Source organism: Neurospora crassa, linkage group VII (assembly GCF_000182925.2).
Source record: "Neurospora crassa OR74A linkage group VII, whole genome shotgun sequence".
Lineage (NCBI taxonomy): Eukaryota > Fungi > Ascomycota > Sordariomycetes > Sordariales > Sordariaceae > Neurospora > Neurospora crassa.
Genome location: NC_026507.1, coordinates 1,739,361 through 1,755,926, shown reverse-complemented (window position 1 = coordinate 1,755,926; position 16,566 = coordinate 1,739,361). Strand labels below are relative to the sequence as shown.

Sequence of the window (16,566 nt, the reverse complement as noted above, 5' to 3'; positions counted from 1 at the left end):
GGTAACTCGACGGCCGGGGTCTCCAGTCAATGGTCGTGGCCAATCAATTTGCGGCAGTGGTCGCTACAGATGGTTTCCTAACAGAGAAACCCCTCTCTCTTCACTCCGCATCCTTACCACGATGGATAAACATCCAACTTGCTGTTCAGTCCATCTTCCCGAATTGAAAATTGTCGTCTTCATGGATCTCACTACACTCATCATGGACCTTGTAACTATCTTGAGTCCATGTTGAAAGGGTTGACAATAAGAGACCGCTGGCGCAACGCAACTGTTAAGACAGTAAGGGTTAGTCCAAGTCATCTATTTAAACCCAAGTTGAGGAAGAGAAGCAGGCATGTCAGTGTCATCCCGACAGTAACCCGTGGAGCCGACGGATCCTAGTGGATCTCGGTGGGCTGAGATCCACTGTTTGGATGTCCATTTGACGGGACCTGACTCTCCCCGTCGTGGCGCCGTCAGGCGAGGTTCCAGAGGCATCTGGACCTTATCGATAAATCCTTTCTCGCTGATACACTACCTGTACACTAGAGGTACAAAGACGCTTCTGGCCTCCCGCTCGGACATCGTGAGGAAAGTACTATACCACTGCACCTTGCGGTCAGACGGGACCTCGAAGAGAGGCTGTACAAGTGTCAGCATCAACGGACTGTATCGCAGATCATTCGCTGCCAGTGTTTCGTAAACAGCGCCTGGAGGGTCTTTAAATGACTCCAGCGAATTCGGTGATTGTGTGGTTGTAAGCTTCGTCTACAGTCTCCTGAAGCCGATGCGGTGCCATCATATGTTACTGGTGATTGTCGCCATCTGCTGTGCTACCTTGACAATATGCCGGTATCTACCGAGGTGGCACCTGGCCGGAATACGAAGATACGTAGGTAAGATGACAAACAGTTGCATTATAAAATTCATACCCTTTTCCCGCACACTCGTCGTACACTTATACCACCGAACCCTTTCCTCTCAATGCCACGGTTCGAGCAAGGAGAGCTCGTTTCAATCTCTTGAATCATATCTGCCTCCCATTCCATCCGGTTCATCTGTTCGTGATTACCTATCAGACAAGATTGATAGCTCAGTAGTGATAGATGTTCTAGGCTCTGACAGGGGAAGCCTGGGCAGGCTGCAACACGGAACCTCGGAAGAGGCCCATTACGGTATGAGGTGCGAGCCACAGGGGGCTTCGTATCGGCCAATGCAACACTTTAACCGACCAGAGTTCCAGATCTTCTGTTTCAGCTCCCTGGGACTAGGTATAAGGCTGGGTTGATACTGGGGCTGGGTTCTCCCCAGGATCTGAATTCTTGGGTAATTCCGGTGGGCATTTAAAGTTTTGATACGCGACAGCTGCATGAGCCCCGAATAAACGTCCCCAGAAGCGAGTGTTAAAGATGTGAAAGATGCAGATTCTGAACCGGACTGAAACCCATGACTCACCTCTGGGATCGCCCAGCTACGTTGGTTCGACTTAACCAACAATATGACCTCGGGAATATTCAAGTTGGATGGTATCGCCAAGGGAATCGAAATCTCGAGGCCCTTCGCAGCGATAGCCAGGCTGTTCGCTCACCAAGTATGTACCACTCCGCAAAACATCGGTCCGTGTACGTCCCGGAGCCGGCCCAGGACCAGGTACCCCGTTTGGTATCGTCCCCATCCAAGAGAGATTCCACACCTCGGTTATCGTGAATAGAAACCGTTGCCGGGTTTTAAACAAGCCTCTGGGGAAGTGGGTAACCACTCGGCTTTCACCTTGTACTCGATCCGAAGGCAGTGCTGGGCATGAATCGTATCCTGAAACACACATCGTTCCCCAGACCAAGCAGATCTTGATCACACCTTCACGATGTTCCTGGACATAAGAGTACAAATACTTGGCAATATCCGTCGATAGATTCGGCATGGAGTCAAACTGTTGACTCGCTCATCGACCTTGTTCTAATATCCGCTCCGTTCGTTTCGAGTTCTTGGTGTTGTTCCATTCAGTCGCTCCAGATTTACCATTGTCGCCGGCCGACTTTATTATCACCTCCTCTTTTCTTTTTCATTCGCCCAACACTCGCTGAGCCCTAGCTCTTCAACATCAGTTCCATTCTCACAATGAAGCTTATCTCTGCTGTTATGGCCGCTCTCGTCTATGTGGCTATGGCTTATCCCACAACCGCGAACAATAATGGTGAGCAAGCCAAGCTGATGCTTCAAACCTCTTGAAACTTTGGCGTCCATGTTTGCTTTTTTTTTCATTTTTTTTTTTTTTTTTTCATGACACTAACATCAGCGGCAGCTCAGGTTGTGAGTCGTCAAAACCTTCAGCATGACGTTGACGCCAGTGTACCTGCCATGTCAGATGCGAGCGGCAACGTCGTACCATTCAGCAGCACTTCGGTATTCCAACCTGCTGCCGCCGACGGGCAATGAGACCAAGGAATGAGACAGGAGCGAAACGGGCACAACCCGGTGTTCACGGAGCAAGGCTATTGGGCGTGGAGGCAACGTCGAGGAGCGCTATGGCGTGCCCAGGATCGTAGGAGATAGGCTGTAATAAGGATATTCGACTACCGCAGGATGGAATAGAGGATGTTCTAGGAAATTGCCCTCGTTCGGCGTTTCGCTGTGAGAACTGGCGGCCCTTGCGGGCTCCGAGATTTGGCAGACATCATCATCTGCCTATCAGAGAGATGCTGGCCGATGCAATCATTGAGAACGCCGGTGATGAGGGATGCATTGTCCCGGTCAATGCAGGGCGGTCAGGACTTTGAAATGGTTCGTCAATGGATATTAAGGCGTTTGCCGCGTTTTGGGAGGTTCGAAGTGCTAGTCTGCGGACAGTTTCTTTAATATAGTCGATGTTGAAAAAAACTCGGTGTACAGGGAGAAGCCAACAATTGACCAATTTCTGTGCTCACAAAAAAAAAAAAAAAAAAAAAAAAAAAGCAAGGAAACGAGGCTTTTTCTCTGGCAGGCCTTTTCAGGCATTCGTTCGCAAGCTTGAGCTTCCCTCGCTGAGGCGCAGCTGGCAGGCAGCGGTCATTTCCGACCCGATCATTGGTCAGTCTGGGGGCCAAGTCTCGCGCTTGGTTTATTTATGGATTTCGCTCCCTTCCTTTTCCGCTTCCTCTGCGCTTGTATGGTAATCACCACTCATCCTCCCATCCCGCAAGTCCTACAACCCACCGCAGTTGCTTGACACAATTTCAAATGAGGTATGCCACGATGTTGGAAAGGTGAGCGACATGAGTTCTATCTTGCCGCCAGACGGGTAAGGATTGCGACAAAGCGCTGGAGGCTGCGCTGTTGGTTTCCAGAGTGCCCGTTTAATCGTGACCATGTTGTCCAGCGTCAACGTCTTTCCACCACCCTCCACCAAATTGCAAGATCGTCAGCCCTGCACCTAACATTCACTAGCTCATGCTGTTTAGCCCACTTGGGCATGCATGATGCACTTTCACGAGCCCAATCAAGGAAGTGTGGCTTCCATCGATCTCCCCGTTCCTTGCTTCTTGCCATGGAGCGGCCGCGAAACAGCCTCCGCCTAAATCGAGGTTAGGTACACTAGAGTACAACCCAGCCCATGCCTCCTGAGACAACGAAACCAGAGACAAACGGGCGCTTGTCGCCATGAGCCAGTGGACCTCTGCGCTTTCCTTCTGAATCCTACAGGAATCCACTTCTCAGCCTCTTCTCGTTGGGTTGCCGGGCGCCGAGCTACAACAAGCTACGGATCAAATGCCGAAGCGTTCCCAATCCCGATAAATATCTCCCCTCCGCTTCTACCGGCGGATCCGATAAGGCAAGACCTTTGCTGTCAACATACGTCGGTTCTCCAATCTCGTTCTACCATACCGATATTCGCCGCCACACTGGAATTAGTTGCCGGGGATCTTGGAGCACAGTGACCGGCATCCATGGGAAAGGATACGCGACTTATGCTCAGGAGGAACAACGCTCGATGACTCCAGCCAGACGCCTTTGTCACTCAACGACGCCTATTTACCTTTGCGGCGCCTTACCTGCACCAAACGACAAGATTCTAGCATGACTCTCAATCTGGATCAGTTGCTCTTCGCACGCGCCGAATGGCGCATTCGGCTTCTCGCTCCATGTTGGATGTTACAGGTTGGGGCCCTTCTCAGCCTAGTGGGCCTCTTTTCCTACCGGCTTTCTGTGACCTCTCGCACCTTTGACGACGAGGTATCGCATGACCAGGAAATTATAGTTCAAATAGTGTATGTCATCGCGATAGTTCGTCACAATCTACCAAACTCTCTTCACCAAAATAAACGGAGCACTAACACAAAGACATTCTATTAGTTGGGAATCCACCCAGGTTGGGTTTTCAATTATTTCCGTAGCTCTCACAGTCGCGGAAATGTGGAAGGCGAGGTCTGAGACCTTGACCCCTTTCTTCATGCTGTGTACACATCTTGTCAAATACACACTTGCCAGCGGAATGCTAGGCTTAGATGCCACCGTCTACGTCAAATATCCAGACCACCACTACTCCACAGTGGGCTTGGCTTTGGATTGCATTCTGCTGTAAGGTCAAACTACCTTCAACATAATGACTGCCAAGCTAACCTTTGATGCAGTGGCATAACACTTGTGATGCTCTTCTACGCTTTCTACACGTATCGTCGCCTCCTCAAGCTCGAAGCCTATGATTTGGCCTATAACAGATCAGGAGGCTACAGCCACGGCAATGAGCAGAATCTAGGCTACACTGTCAACATCTTTAGCGGAAAGAAGACCAGACAGCAGCCGTCGCCAACACCCGAGGCGTTGAAATCCCGGATAGACCAGGCAATCGGCGCCGAATTTGGGTGGGGGAGTCGTCCGTCCGGAAGCGTAACGGAGCGCTCCGGCATAGTTGTTGCGTCCGGATCGGTTCAAAGCGGCGTGCCCACCAGACCGGCCGAGTTACACAGGGCTCGGAGCTGGGTGACTGAGACCGGCGTGGTTGGCCCAAATACTTCAGAGACTCGCCTTGATGCGTACGGGAGGAATACTGATGATGATTACCATGATTATTACGAACTGGCTCATGCGCGCAGTCTTAGCATTCCTACATTGGTAGCAACTCATCATGGGGACGACGGCGACAGCGAAGGGTTGTTGACGGGCTCACGGGACAATAGCACAGCAATGAGGGAAGTAGATAGATGGCACGGGTACTCGTGACTCGTGTAATTCGTGTAACTTGGTATAAAAGGGTGCGGCGTGGCGCTGGGTGTACTTATACTAACTACCTATGTTCCATCGAAATACTTTTTCGAGAGTAGGACTTATCAAGGCCATTCCGTTTGTCCTAACATTTCTTTTTCTGGTGTTTCTCAGCAGCAAGATTCTCTGTCCGACGGCGCAATAGTTCGTTCATTCTATCACTCCATATCTAACCCTAACCCAAACAAGAGCATTGACAGCGCAACGCACTGACCACAAGAGTTTTACCGACTTGTGTGGCCTGCAAAGGGAAGTCCAATGAACCTACTTCTACCTTCATCTTTCCGTCTTCGTTGCTCTCTTCCTTACCAACTAACCAACCAGCAACCAGCAACCAACTCAAAACGAATTCATCATGTGCAAAAACCAAAATATATCTGCTACAGGCAGATGTGGGAAGAAAGCAAAGCAAGACGGCAGTGCACGGCACGGCACGGCACGGCACGGATTAGCAGCTTCGCTTACGGGTACCTGCTTTCAACTTCTGACGCTTGCTCTTCCCAACTCCTCCCTCCAAAATCCACATAAGCCGACACGGCTGAGCTGGGTTGGAATCCGCGACCGGGGGCGCTACCGTGCCACTATGTACTCCGTCACCTGTGCGGAGCTGTGGTTTTTGGGTGTTTGGCGTTATGGTCAGTATCTGACAACAACACCTTGGAAACATTGCCAGCTGTGCAGCGCACCTTGACGCCTTTACGAGACGAATTTCCTATCAGATGGCGCCATGAGAACGTCAAGTGGGGAGGCTTGGGGTTCTGGTGGATCAGCCCTACAGCACGGCTGATGCGTCTTTTCTTGGCCAGCGTCAATTCCGACCAACCATCAAAAAACTTCGGGGCAGTGAGAGGAGGGCATCTGACGTCCCAACGGGGATAATCTGTTGACTCTCTAGCCAACTTGGGGCTTGGTTTTCATCAATCATCACCGTTGTTGGTCCCGTAAGACGGGCGGGAACCGGAAGGCAACCAATTGGGCGCCAAGTTGCCGAAACAAGCCCAACTTGGCCTCGGTCAGATCCCGGTTCTTAAATACCTATGTACCCTGTCGACACCGGCCTGACTTGCTAGAACTGGATATCGCCGGACTGGAGTTGACTCGAAGTTGGTGTAACCATTAAAAGGCTGTGCTAGTTTCACAGAATTCCCTTCTTATATGGCCCCTTTAGTCCTCACTGACGATGCCAACTCTTCTCGTCTTATCTGGCTTCACCATCGTGGCCATATTTGCCTCGCTCGCATTCATGGCGTCCAAATGGCGAAAGGCGGAGACGCCTAGCCCCAACAACACAAAGTTCTTTGGCTCTCAGATCGGGGAGCAGTCGGTCATCAACTACAGCTATACGGATCGACCGTTGAAGTTGATGGCCTTTGATATCTACTATTTCTTCAAGTTCATCTGGGCTCTTCCCTACGTCTTGATCCCCTTATCACCCTCGGATTCAGGAGACTTGGACGAGCTATCTATTACGCGCGGAAACCTGCTCTGTGTTGGTCTTCACGCAATCCTCGTTGTGTTGCAGCTTGGGTTCATCGTGTCGCTTCCAACACTAATTCTGTTCCCAGTCTGGACCGCTGCTCTGGCAATCGGACTGTTTATGCTCGTCAATCATGGGCTTTGTACTTTTCTGAACGGGAAGGACGTCGAATACCATTCCGATCCAAAGTACGCACCAGCTCTTCCTGAGCATGCCCATGAACAATGGATCTTCATCAACGGTGTGGCAGTAGGGTAAGTCACTGGCTGAGACCTGGTCTCCCGATTCCCCACGGTTCCTGAGCGAGCTGAGCTGACAAGAGGCTTAGAGAGCATTGGATGCAGAGTAACCTTAACCGACTAGCCCTAACATTCAAGCGCCCCATCCTCGGGATACACAACAAAACGTGAGCCCAACGCTCTTGGAAACACTTTGAGACACACTACTAAGCTTACCGATCCAGTGCCGGTATCCTATTCGATGTAATCGAATGTCTTGTCCAACGCAACCTCGGCTACGCCACAGCAGACGTGCGTATCTGCTACCGGATCATCAAGGAGAAGCTCTACAACCCACAGTACTCCAAGGTCATCTTCATTCTGCATTCCCAGGGCGCCATCGAGGGAAGCATGATCATTGACTGGCTTCTTCAAGAGCTCCCACAGAACCTGTTGGCGAAGCTCGAAGTCTACACGTTCGGAAACGCCGCCAACCACTTCAACAACCCGCATCGAAACATTCAGTCCCAACGAAGTGCCATCAACAACCCTCTGGCGGCATCCACCGACTCCACCAACACGGCAGCGGGAAGTGGAAACACCGAGCAAGCCCAGGCAACCCTGTCCAACAACCAATGCCAGACCGAACCATCCCCACAGCAGAGGACCACCACCACGGGTACCACTCCCGCAACCGCGGCCGCACCCGACACCGCCAGCACCACCGCCACCACCAAGGGCGAGGAGTCTTGCTCCTCCTCCTCCTCCTCCTGGGTAGCTCCCAGCATCCCTTCCCTAACCTCCGAAACCAGCGCCATCACCCCCTCAGCCGTCTCTGGCCGCGCCATCGGCCACATTGAGCACTACGCGCACACGACCGACTTTGTTGCCCTCTGGGGGATCCTGCACTTCGCCACCTCCATCCCGGGGCAACACACCATGCCGCGCTTCATCGGCCGCGTCTTTGCCCGCACCACCACCCGCGGCGGCCACCAGCTGTGCCAGCATTACCTGGACGGCATGTTCCCTCTTGAAAAAGACCCGAAGACGGGCGCCTTTTTGGGATGCGCGGAAACGGGGAATGAGTTCATGGAGAGCGAGATCACGGTCGGGGAAGCGGGGAGTGAGATGACGGCTGCCAAGGAGGCGATGGAGATTAGTTGGCTTGCTAATGGGATTACGAACGGCCTCGTTGGCGGCGGTAGTGAAGGGAATGGCGATGAGGCCGTGGGAGGAGGGATTGCGGTCTACGGTGGTCATAGTCCGGTGGAACCGCGAAGACGGGTGCGGAGGCGCGAGAGCAAGCCGGCTCAGGTGAAGGTGAAGGATTTGAGTAGGTTGTGGCAGTACCGGAACGGGAAGAGCCCGAATGATACGCCGCCGATGAGGACTGCGACGGTTTAGTGCGCGGTGATGGCAGTCCAGGTTATCTTGGGCCGTTCTCACGGCAGCAGTGACTACCTACCTACCTTGGCTGTAGAAGGTCATGTTGGGCGGCAGTAGAGCGGAGGTGAGAGTGACAGCGGGGACCTAGTGGAGATGCGGTGGGAACAAGCTTCAAGGGAACACATTGACACCGGGCCTCGTCATTCCGGTGGCAGGTGCTTCACTTCCCAAGACCATATGAACCCCGAGTTCAAAGCCTCCAACAAATCCCAGTGGCCTACGTGATAGGTATTCAAGGAGCTAGAAGATGGGCGTGTAGTTGGTCCCGAGCTCAACACCAGTCGAGCTTTTTGTTTTCCCCCTTTCATCTAAGTCGGCTTCACGATCTCCTCCTTTGAGCAGCGTTGATCGCGTTCAAATCGTTGCCCTGGGCGTCTACTTCACTGGATGGTTCGAGGTGATGGACTTGTTTTACATGTTAACGGTTGGCGACTTGGCCGGAGGACAAGATATGCATTGTGGGATGGGTGTCATGGGTGGACTTTGAGCTGATTTTGGTAGAATTCCGTGGAATAGTTGATCGTAGAGCTGCCCTTCAATAGATATACCTCTACTATTTCTGCTGTTGTTATCAAGCCATTGATCACTTTTTTCTGAACCATTGATGACCTGGTAATGGTTTACACTCCAGGGTTAGGGCCTCGTTCAGCATAACCCCTGACCGCTGCCATCCTATCTCGGGTATTTAGCCTGGTGTTCCTAGCCTATTGGTCCAATCAGAGTAGAGAATAATACCTCTTGGCAACAGCCCAGTGGAAGCTCCCAAGGTGCTCGTCGGCGATAAGATAACGAAACTTTTTATTTGGATTCTAACAAGTTCATCCAGCAACAATCGTTCTCCTCGCCCATCCACGCTTAACCTCAACCCTCTTCACACCAGTCCACACCACCGATCGACCGAGAGACCGAGCGACCGAGCGACCGGCAACATGGGCAAGAACAGAAAGTCAAAACGCCAATTGGTGCGTGACGAGAAGCGCGCCAAGAAGAGAGAAAGAGAAATCGAACACGAAGAAGAAAGAGACATCAAGAAGCAACGCCGCGAAGAGGCCCAGCAGGAGGCCCTCGCTCCCGCTGCCGCCGACTACGTTCCCCCTCCTCTGGACGGTACCTACGACGAGAATGCTTTTTCCAGCGCCCCTGAGGGCCGTCGCGGCCCCAACACCAACTTCGAGCGCGAGTTCTTCGGCATGCTCGCCGAAGAGGAGCAAGAATACTTCCGCCACGCCGACGAATTGCTCGAGCTGAACGACTTCCCCTCCGCCGAGGAGCGCGACATCTTTTTGCAGAACGTTTACAAGGAGATGCGCGGCAAGGAGCTCAAGCTGGCCAGCAGTCAATCTTGCTCGCGGCTTATGGAACGCCTCATCCTGCTGTCCAACACCCGCCAAAAGAAGAGCCTGTTTGACGCGTTTGGTGGCCATTTCATCTCGCTCGTCACCCATCGTTTTGCCAGTCATTGTTGCGAAAAGCTATTTTTGCAGTCAGCGCCCGTCGTTACCCAGGAGCTGAGCGGCGAGTACGAGCAGGAGCCCCTCCCGGAGGGCGAGGAGGAGACGGAGGCAATGAAGTCGTCAATGGAAGATCTCTTCCTGCTGACGCTGGACGAGTTGGAAGAACATTTGGGATTTTTGCTCAGCGATAGGTACGGCTCGCACGCCATGCGCGCGCTGCTGGTTATCCTGTCCGGAAGGCCACTGGATCAGGCCGGCACAAAGAGTCTGTTGCAGAGCAGGAAGAAGGAGTACATCACGGTGGAGGGTGCAGCGGCAAATGCGAGCGAATTGAGCTCCCAGATCAGAGCGGTTCCGTCGTCCTTTACGATGGCGATCAAGAAGATCATTGACGATTCCACAGCGACAATGGATGCCACGGCATTGAGGGTGCTGGCGAAGCATCCTACTGGTAACCCGACACTGCAGCTCTTATTGGAGCTGGAGTTGACCATGTTTGGAAAGAACAAGGAGAAGAAAGATAAGAAGCAGAAGAAGGACGATGACGAGGCGGAGACAAAGAAGGAGGAGACACAGTCCGAAATCTCGCTGTTGGGCATGCTTGTGCCCGACGCGCCCGCCGCGTTTGCCGATAACACCACCCAAGCCGCCGAGTTCGTCAACTCTATGATCTACGACCCGATTGGTTCGCGACTTCTCGAAACACTCATCACCCACTGCCCCGGTAAGATTTTCAAAGGTCTCCAGCAACACATCTTTGGCCCTCGTATCCAGAGTCTGCTTCGCAACGATATCGCCTGCTATCCCGCCATCAGGGTTCTCAACCGCCTGAGCAGAGAAGATCTCGCCGACGCCGTCGAGAAGTCCTTGCCTGAGATGGCGAGCTTCGTAGACAAGGGACGTTTCAACGTTATCAAAACGCTTTTCGAGCGCTGCAACGTCCGTAACGGCACTGATGAGATCAACTCCCTTCTTAAGGCTCTTACATCTGCTTACGGTAACGATTGGAAGAACATCGTGCCCAAGCTCTGCATGCTCGACGAGGAGGTCAGCGAGGAGGAGCAAAAGCCAGAGTCGACCGAGGAAGTAGGAGAGGAAGAAGCAGAGGAAAAGAAGAAGCAGCAGCAACCCAAGTTCCAAACCCAAGAAGCCAAGAACAAGGCTTTTATGCTCAACCACGGCTCGCAACTCGTCGCCGCCCTGTTAACCATTCCCGGCCAGCCCTCAAAGGCCATCCAATCGTCACTTGCTGCCCTTAAGCCGGCACAGGTTATGAAGATGGCCACCACCTCGCATAACACCTCTTCGATCCTTATCAAGGCTCTTCAGACACCCGCCATAACCCCAACCTTCCACAAGGTCCTCGTGTCGTCCCTTCTTCCGCACGTATACGAGCTCGCCACATCGCAGCACGGTTCTGCCATCCTCAACGCAATCATCACTCTGCCATCCAAGCCGGCCGAGCCTAACGCGCCTGCGGTCCCCTTCCACATGAAGGAGAACATCATTTCGCAACTCGCACAATACGAACGTGATCTCAGGGAGACGTGGCTGGGGCGCAACGTTTGGCGGACGTGGAAGGGTGATCTGTGGAGCCACAGACGCCATGACTGGGTCAGATGGGCGAAGGAGACGGACCCCGAGACGGCGAGAGTAGCGGCGGCACCCAAGAAGAGGGAAGAAAAGGAAAAGGAGGAGGCCGAGAAGAAACCTAAGGGATATCTGGGAAAGAATTTTGATCCGAAAAAGGCCAAGGGGCTTGCAGGGAATAAGAAGTTCGAGAAGAAGGAGGTGTCGGCATAAAGGTGGAGTAAACGAATGGAGGCTGCTTGGTAAGAGGACTCTTGTTTTGTTGACAAAGAAGGTGCTAAGAGTCGATTGATATGATACCCTATGGGATGATTAGAGAATGGTTTGAAAAAGATTGTCGTACGAAATTCGTCTACATCGCCTTTCCCATACCCTTCTTCGCAGAGATGGAGAGCGACGTTGGCTAACGAGAGTTTATTCACATATGTCAGATAGCGATCAGGTTTAAGATAAGATCTATATATCCAAAGATCAAAAGCAGGTCTATATGCATCGGGTATCCTACAGCGCCAGGCCAAAGATAGCTATCTAACTACCTACTACGGTGTAAGCCAAGCCAAGGGTTCAATCAATCAAGATTGCAGAGCCAGAGCCTGCTGCTGATGCCGCTCCCTAGCCTGGAGTCCCGCTCCAACGGCCGTCGGATCATGCGATCCCTCAAAGTTGTCACAAAGACACAACAGCTCATGACCCCTGAAATAATCATCCCCATAATAAATACAGAGCTCGTCCCCGGACTTCAACGTCTTGTTCGCAAAGAACGCAATCACCCTAACCTTGCCAATCTGCATAATCGACTCGCTCACATTGGGATCGCAGCTCGAATTCATGAACCTTGTCCAATTCCCCATCTTGCCCGCATCAATGATGGGCCGGTCAGTGTCCCACTCCAGCCCAACCTGCGGCTCATAAAGGTACTTGTTGTTGGCGTTATACCCCTTCGTCGGCCCAGGAATGATCTCGCCGACGTAATGACCCAAGTACGCCCCCTTGGGGATCTCGTAGCGACCGTTCGTCTTGACGAACACGCCGTACCCCTTTTCGGCGGTGCCCGTGTGTCGGATCTCGAGCCACTTCTTGAAAAAGGTCTTCATGCCGTTTTGGCTACCGCCACCGCTGTGAAGCTCGTCATAACACTGCACACTGCACTCCGGGTCATCCGGGTTCCGCCCGCACTCGAAGCAGGTATAGCAGTACTTCACCTCCGGAGCGTCGATGGGCTCGGCAAGCGCCGCGCGCGCGCGGTCCGCGATGCACTCGGACTCGTTCTCGGGTTCGGTTTTGGGGAGCGTGGAGAGGCGCGGGCGCTGCGGACGGCCGGCGGCGTTCCACCGACGAGGGTCGGCGTAGAAAGAGTCGACTTGCTTGCAGACTGCGCCGGGGATAATCTCGCGGGCGGTGCGGGAGGCGTTCCAGGCTTTGAAGGGGGTCCATTTGGGGCCGTGGCCGAGACGGCCGCCCTTGGTGACCCTGTTCCTTGCGTTGGTCTTCTTTGGTGGCATTTTGGTCTTTTTTTTTTTTTTTCTTTCCTTTTTATTGGTCCCTCTTTTTGTTCTAGTGTGGGTAGGTAACTATTGAAGGTGGGTTGCGATCTTGGCTTCGTTCTTGGTGGTGACTTTACTTTTTTTTTTGGTTTCTCTCTTCTCGAATGTTGAAGTTTGGCTGTTGTTGAACTGAACGGTGAACAGCTGCTCAACCCGTCCCGATCTTATACTTTTTCTCTCACTCTTGTTCTTCTCCGCTCTGTGGCTTTGTTCAGCAAAGAAGTCCGAGTCCTCATGATCACGGTTCATTGTTCTTCTAAATTTACGACTCGATGAAAGAATTCCGGTGATGAAGTGTAAGCCGTTTCGATACTTGAACAATGAGTAGGTAGGTAAGGCAAGCCTTCTCTCTTTGTGCAGAAACCGAATGTGGAGGGCTCTTATCGACAAAAATCCGAATTATGGCATAGACAAGGGAATTGTCGATGACAATGGATTACTTTCGGTCCTCGAACAAGAGCCATCGGCGACAAACAAAGACCACGATCAACCACAAATGCCTTTGCGGCCGACGGCAACCGCCCCTCCCCCCCTTTGCGCGGTGCTTCGGACGCTCTTTCACACACTGAAAGTCCTCACCACAGCAACAACACAGCACACCCAAGCCCCCAAATCAGTAGTCAACCCACGGATACCATTGACTCTCAACCACCTTCTCAACTCTCCCACCGATTTCTCCTTGGTCTCATCCTCAACAATGGCCTGAATCCTCGGCGCCACAGCCGGAACAAAAAGCAAATGTCCCGCCGCAAGCGCTGCCCCGGCCGCGTACCAGTAGTACGAACCCCTTCGCTTGAGCAAGAGACTCTCTGAACGGAGATTGAGCGTCGCTGTCGTCATGGTTACCGAGAGAAAAGCCAGGACGCTCGGTAAGCCGGCGCGAAAGAAGGCGTGGAACCATTTGGGCAGATACAGGTTGCTGTCGAGCTCGAGTTCGGGAAGAGTGAAGATGCGCAACATCCAGTGCTGGTCCCAGGCTAGAGTTAAGGATGCGGTGCTGCTGATGGCGGGGGCGAGACGGAGGAGAGTGAGGGGGTCGAAGAAAGCGCGGGACGCCATTGTTAATTTGTTGATGGGGGGGGTGTTGGCGGTGGGTTTGGGTAAATCTTGTGGTGAGCTTCGCTCTTGACGAGATTTGAGTGCAGAAAAAGAGGGAAATTGTGAACAAGTCTGAAAGCAAGCTGAGGGTTGCGGAGGAAGGGAGTAGCAACTGAGGAGACAGAAAGTAGATAGAATTGATCAAGGCATCTAGGCCGGGGGAAACAGGGATGATATTCCTACCCCAGGTAATGACTGACGCTGACCAACACGGTGTAAGTCCATTCGTGTTCTCGGGATAATATCGAATGATTTAAGTGGGCCGAAGGTAAGACGAGGTGATCGCATTGCCGCGGCGCACTCCTTTAGGCATCTGACCTGTCTTCCGTCTTCATTCTCATCCCACGGCCGCAACGTCTCGACATGGGCCACAGAAGATGTCCGCATTGTTCGCAATGCGTTTAAGCATATCCAAGAACGGGTGAAATAGAATCGACAGGGTTATAATCTCATCATATAAGTAGGCACCTACCACCCATTTACCCGCAATTGCAGTGCATCACACTTGATCGTTGATTGTTTGACATGTTCGCACTCAAGAATCCTTCTAATGCATCATAGTCTCTCCAGGTAAATATTATAGTATTATCACTACCTCTACCCATCGAAAACTCCCGATATGGAAGCGAACCCTTCAATGGTGATTTCTCGCACTTACTAACCTCTACCATTAAAGAAACTTGGACTCAAAATCAAGAAACCAGGAATTGCAAGCCGAAACCAAAATATGACAAGAAGAAACACTTTGTGGAAAAAGCCGTGTAAGAGAGGAGATCCACCTACTACTAGTAGTAGGGTTCGTAAGCCTCCTCCTCCTCCTCCTCCTCTTCCTTCTTCGCCAAATTCTTCGCCGCTCTCCATCTCTCCCTACCCTCCTCGATCAAAATATCAAAGTACCCCTTTCCCCTGGCCTCATCGAACAATCCACTAGCATCTCTAACGGCCATCTCCACGAGTCGTTGAGGCCTCCATGCGTACCTCCTTGCCGCCGACGGCATCACCACTCTCGGATCAAAGTCCTTCTCGAGATGCGGTACCAGACCGGGGTGTTTGTCGATAACATTACGGATTTGCGGGTCCAACAGCGATCTGACCGAAAACAAGACGATTTTCGCAAAAACAATGGCGTCCTCGCCGTCCAGCGACTTGACGGTTCCCGGCACACCGTGCCGGTTCCTCCTACCCGCCAGCTCCTGCCACTGCAATGCCTTGCACGCACCGGTTGGGCACTCAAGGTTTGCCAGTAATTCAGCTGTCCACTCGGCAAACTGGTCAAATCTGCGGTTGTGGAACAGGTCCAGGACGGTGTAGGTCCCGCTGCAGAGAAAGATGAGCTTGCTCATCAGGCTGCCTAGCTCTTTTCTTCCCATGTCCTCCAGCTCTTCAGTCGAGTATCCCGGACCTTTTTGGACGACAAGATAGTTGACCAAAAACCCTCCCCATCCAGTGGTTAACACCTTATGCCATACTTCCGGTGAGCCAAGTGCTGTCATGTAATCAATGGCTTCAGGCTTGGGTACCCTGCGATCAGACTTGTCGAGACCATAATTGCTAGAGACGGTCAGTCCTTCGTCTTCCAACATTTTGAATAAGGGCATGACGCCCAGCTTGTTGCACAGGGAAGGATGGGAGGCGCCGATGACCATCTTGTGGAGGAGGACACTTCGACAAGCATGACAGACGTAAGTGGAGCGGGGACAGGTGTCGCGGAAGTGGCGGAGGATCAGCGAGAAGGAGGGGACATTGTAGATAGAGTGGAGGAGGTCGAGGTTGGCTTCGGTGCTTATGGTGGGCATGGTGGGCGGTGGTTGGGTCGGTATTAAGTTTTGAAAGAGTTACTCGATATAACAATGTGTTACTGACTGAGTGGAAGTTTGGTTCAGGGGTTCCGGACCGGAGTATATGTATGCATCTTGTCTCTTGGACTTTCAAATACCAAGTGTTAACAATCCCGTTGTTCATGTCTTCTTGTCTGGCTCTTAGGTCCCTTGTTCTCTCGGTAAACTGCCGAGGACATGAACAAGGGAGGTAAAGAGAGAATTGCGTAACGCTTTGGTTTGTAGCCTCTTTATTCCAATACGTGGCTGTTCATTTGTGGTGGTCTTTCCAAAGCGTATTCGACTACACTGGCTGTTTGATTTGTGCTGTTCATGAACATCTGGTTGGGACGGGAGACTTGACAAAACTCGGGGATGTAGAACTGGCAATTGGGATGTTGCTACTTCGGAAACAATGCCATTGGCGGGCAGTCTAATGTCATCCGAGAAAACTGTTCCCCGACTCTTGTCCAGGAGGGAAAAAGAGGCATGTCATTTCCTCCTCCATTTCTTTTCGTTGTTACACTTCCACTTCCCCTCCAAGGACACTCGATAGACACTCGGTGATATATTCCCTTGACCAAATACTATGAAGAATTTATTTGAGCACTTGTCAGAAATTGCATTCAGGCTGGAGGCTAAGGTGTTGAGAAAGGCTTCTTTTATTTTTCTCAGGAATCAGACATTGATGCAACAGCTCAA

The 16,566-nt window shown here is 52.2% G+C and overlaps 7 protein-coding genes across 7 annotated transcripts; 4 read left to right on the top strand and 3 right to left on the bottom strand.

Moving 5' to 3' along the window:
* Nucleotides 1-1,795: 1,795 nt before the first annotated feature.
* Nucleotides 1,796-2,852, top strand: NCU06114 (hypothetical protein). Its single transcript, XM_954883.2, has 2 exons — nucleotides 1,796-2,176; nucleotides 2,285-2,852. The coding sequence occupies exons 1-2, from the start codon at nucleotides 2,101-2,103 to the stop codon at nucleotides 2,416-2,418; spliced, it is 210 nt and encodes a 69-aa protein (XP_959976.1). The 5' UTR covers nucleotides 1,796-2,100; the 3' UTR covers nucleotides 2,419-2,852.
* Nucleotides 2,853-3,130: 278 nt separating this feature from the next.
* On the top strand, nucleotides 3,131-5,411 carry NCU06116 (hypothetical protein). The gene is made up of 3 exons (XM_954885.2): nucleotides 3,131-4,226; nucleotides 4,312-4,536; nucleotides 4,590-5,411. Exons 1-3 carry the CDS (start codon nucleotides 4,036-4,038, stop codon nucleotides 5,176-5,178), a joined length of 1,005 nt encoding a protein of 334 aa, XP_959978.2. The 5' UTR covers nucleotides 3,131-4,035; the 3' UTR covers nucleotides 5,179-5,411.
* An 86-nt stretch (nucleotides 5,412-5,497) lies between these two features.
* Nucleotides 5,498-8,941, top strand: NCU06117 (hypothetical protein). Its single transcript, XM_954886.2, has 3 exons — nucleotides 5,498-6,951; nucleotides 7,026-7,103; nucleotides 7,161-8,941. The coding sequence occupies exons 1-3, from the start codon at nucleotides 6,401-6,403 to the stop codon at nucleotides 8,317-8,319; spliced, it is 1,788 nt and encodes a 595-aa protein (XP_959979.2). The 5' UTR covers nucleotides 5,498-6,400; the 3' UTR covers nucleotides 8,320-8,941.
* Nucleotides 8,942-9,290: 349 nt separating this feature from the next.
* NCU06118 (hypothetical protein) lies at nucleotides 9,291-12,615 on the top strand (the record flags this gene model as incomplete). Its single annotated transcript, XM_954887.2, has 2 exons — nucleotides 9,291-11,951; nucleotides 12,022-12,615. One exon carries the CDS (start codon nucleotides 9,291-9,293, stop codon nucleotides 11,616-11,618), a length of 2,328 nt encoding a protein of 775 aa, XP_959980.1. The 3' UTR covers nucleotides 11,619-11,951; nucleotides 12,022-12,615.
* Nucleotides 11,838-12,907, bottom strand: set-5 (set-domain histone methyltransferase-5; the record flags this gene model as incomplete). Its single annotated transcript, XM_954888.2, has 1 exon — nucleotides 11,838-12,907. One exon carries the CDS (start codon nucleotides 12,905-12,907, stop codon nucleotides 11,978-11,980), a length of 930 nt encoding a protein of 309 aa, XP_959981.1. The 3' UTR covers nucleotides 11,838-11,977.
* Nucleotides 12,908-13,240: 333 nt separating this feature from the next.
* Nucleotides 13,241-14,104, bottom strand: NCU06120 (hypothetical protein). Its single transcript, XM_954889.3, has one exon. It carries the CDS (start codon nucleotides 14,006-14,008, stop codon nucleotides 13,508-13,510), a length of 501 nt encoding a protein of 166 aa, XP_959982.1. The 5' UTR covers nucleotides 14,009-14,104; the 3' UTR covers nucleotides 13,241-13,507.
* Nucleotides 14,105-14,760: 656 nt separating this feature from the next.
* On the bottom strand, nucleotides 14,761-15,896 carry NCU06121 (hypothetical protein). The gene has a single exon (XM_954890.2). It carries the CDS (start codon nucleotides 15,841-15,843, stop codon nucleotides 14,833-14,835), a length of 1,011 nt encoding a protein of 336 aa, XP_959983.1. The 5' UTR covers nucleotides 15,844-15,896; the 3' UTR covers nucleotides 14,761-14,832.
* Between the last annotated feature and the right edge of the window lie 670 nt (nucleotides 15,897-16,566).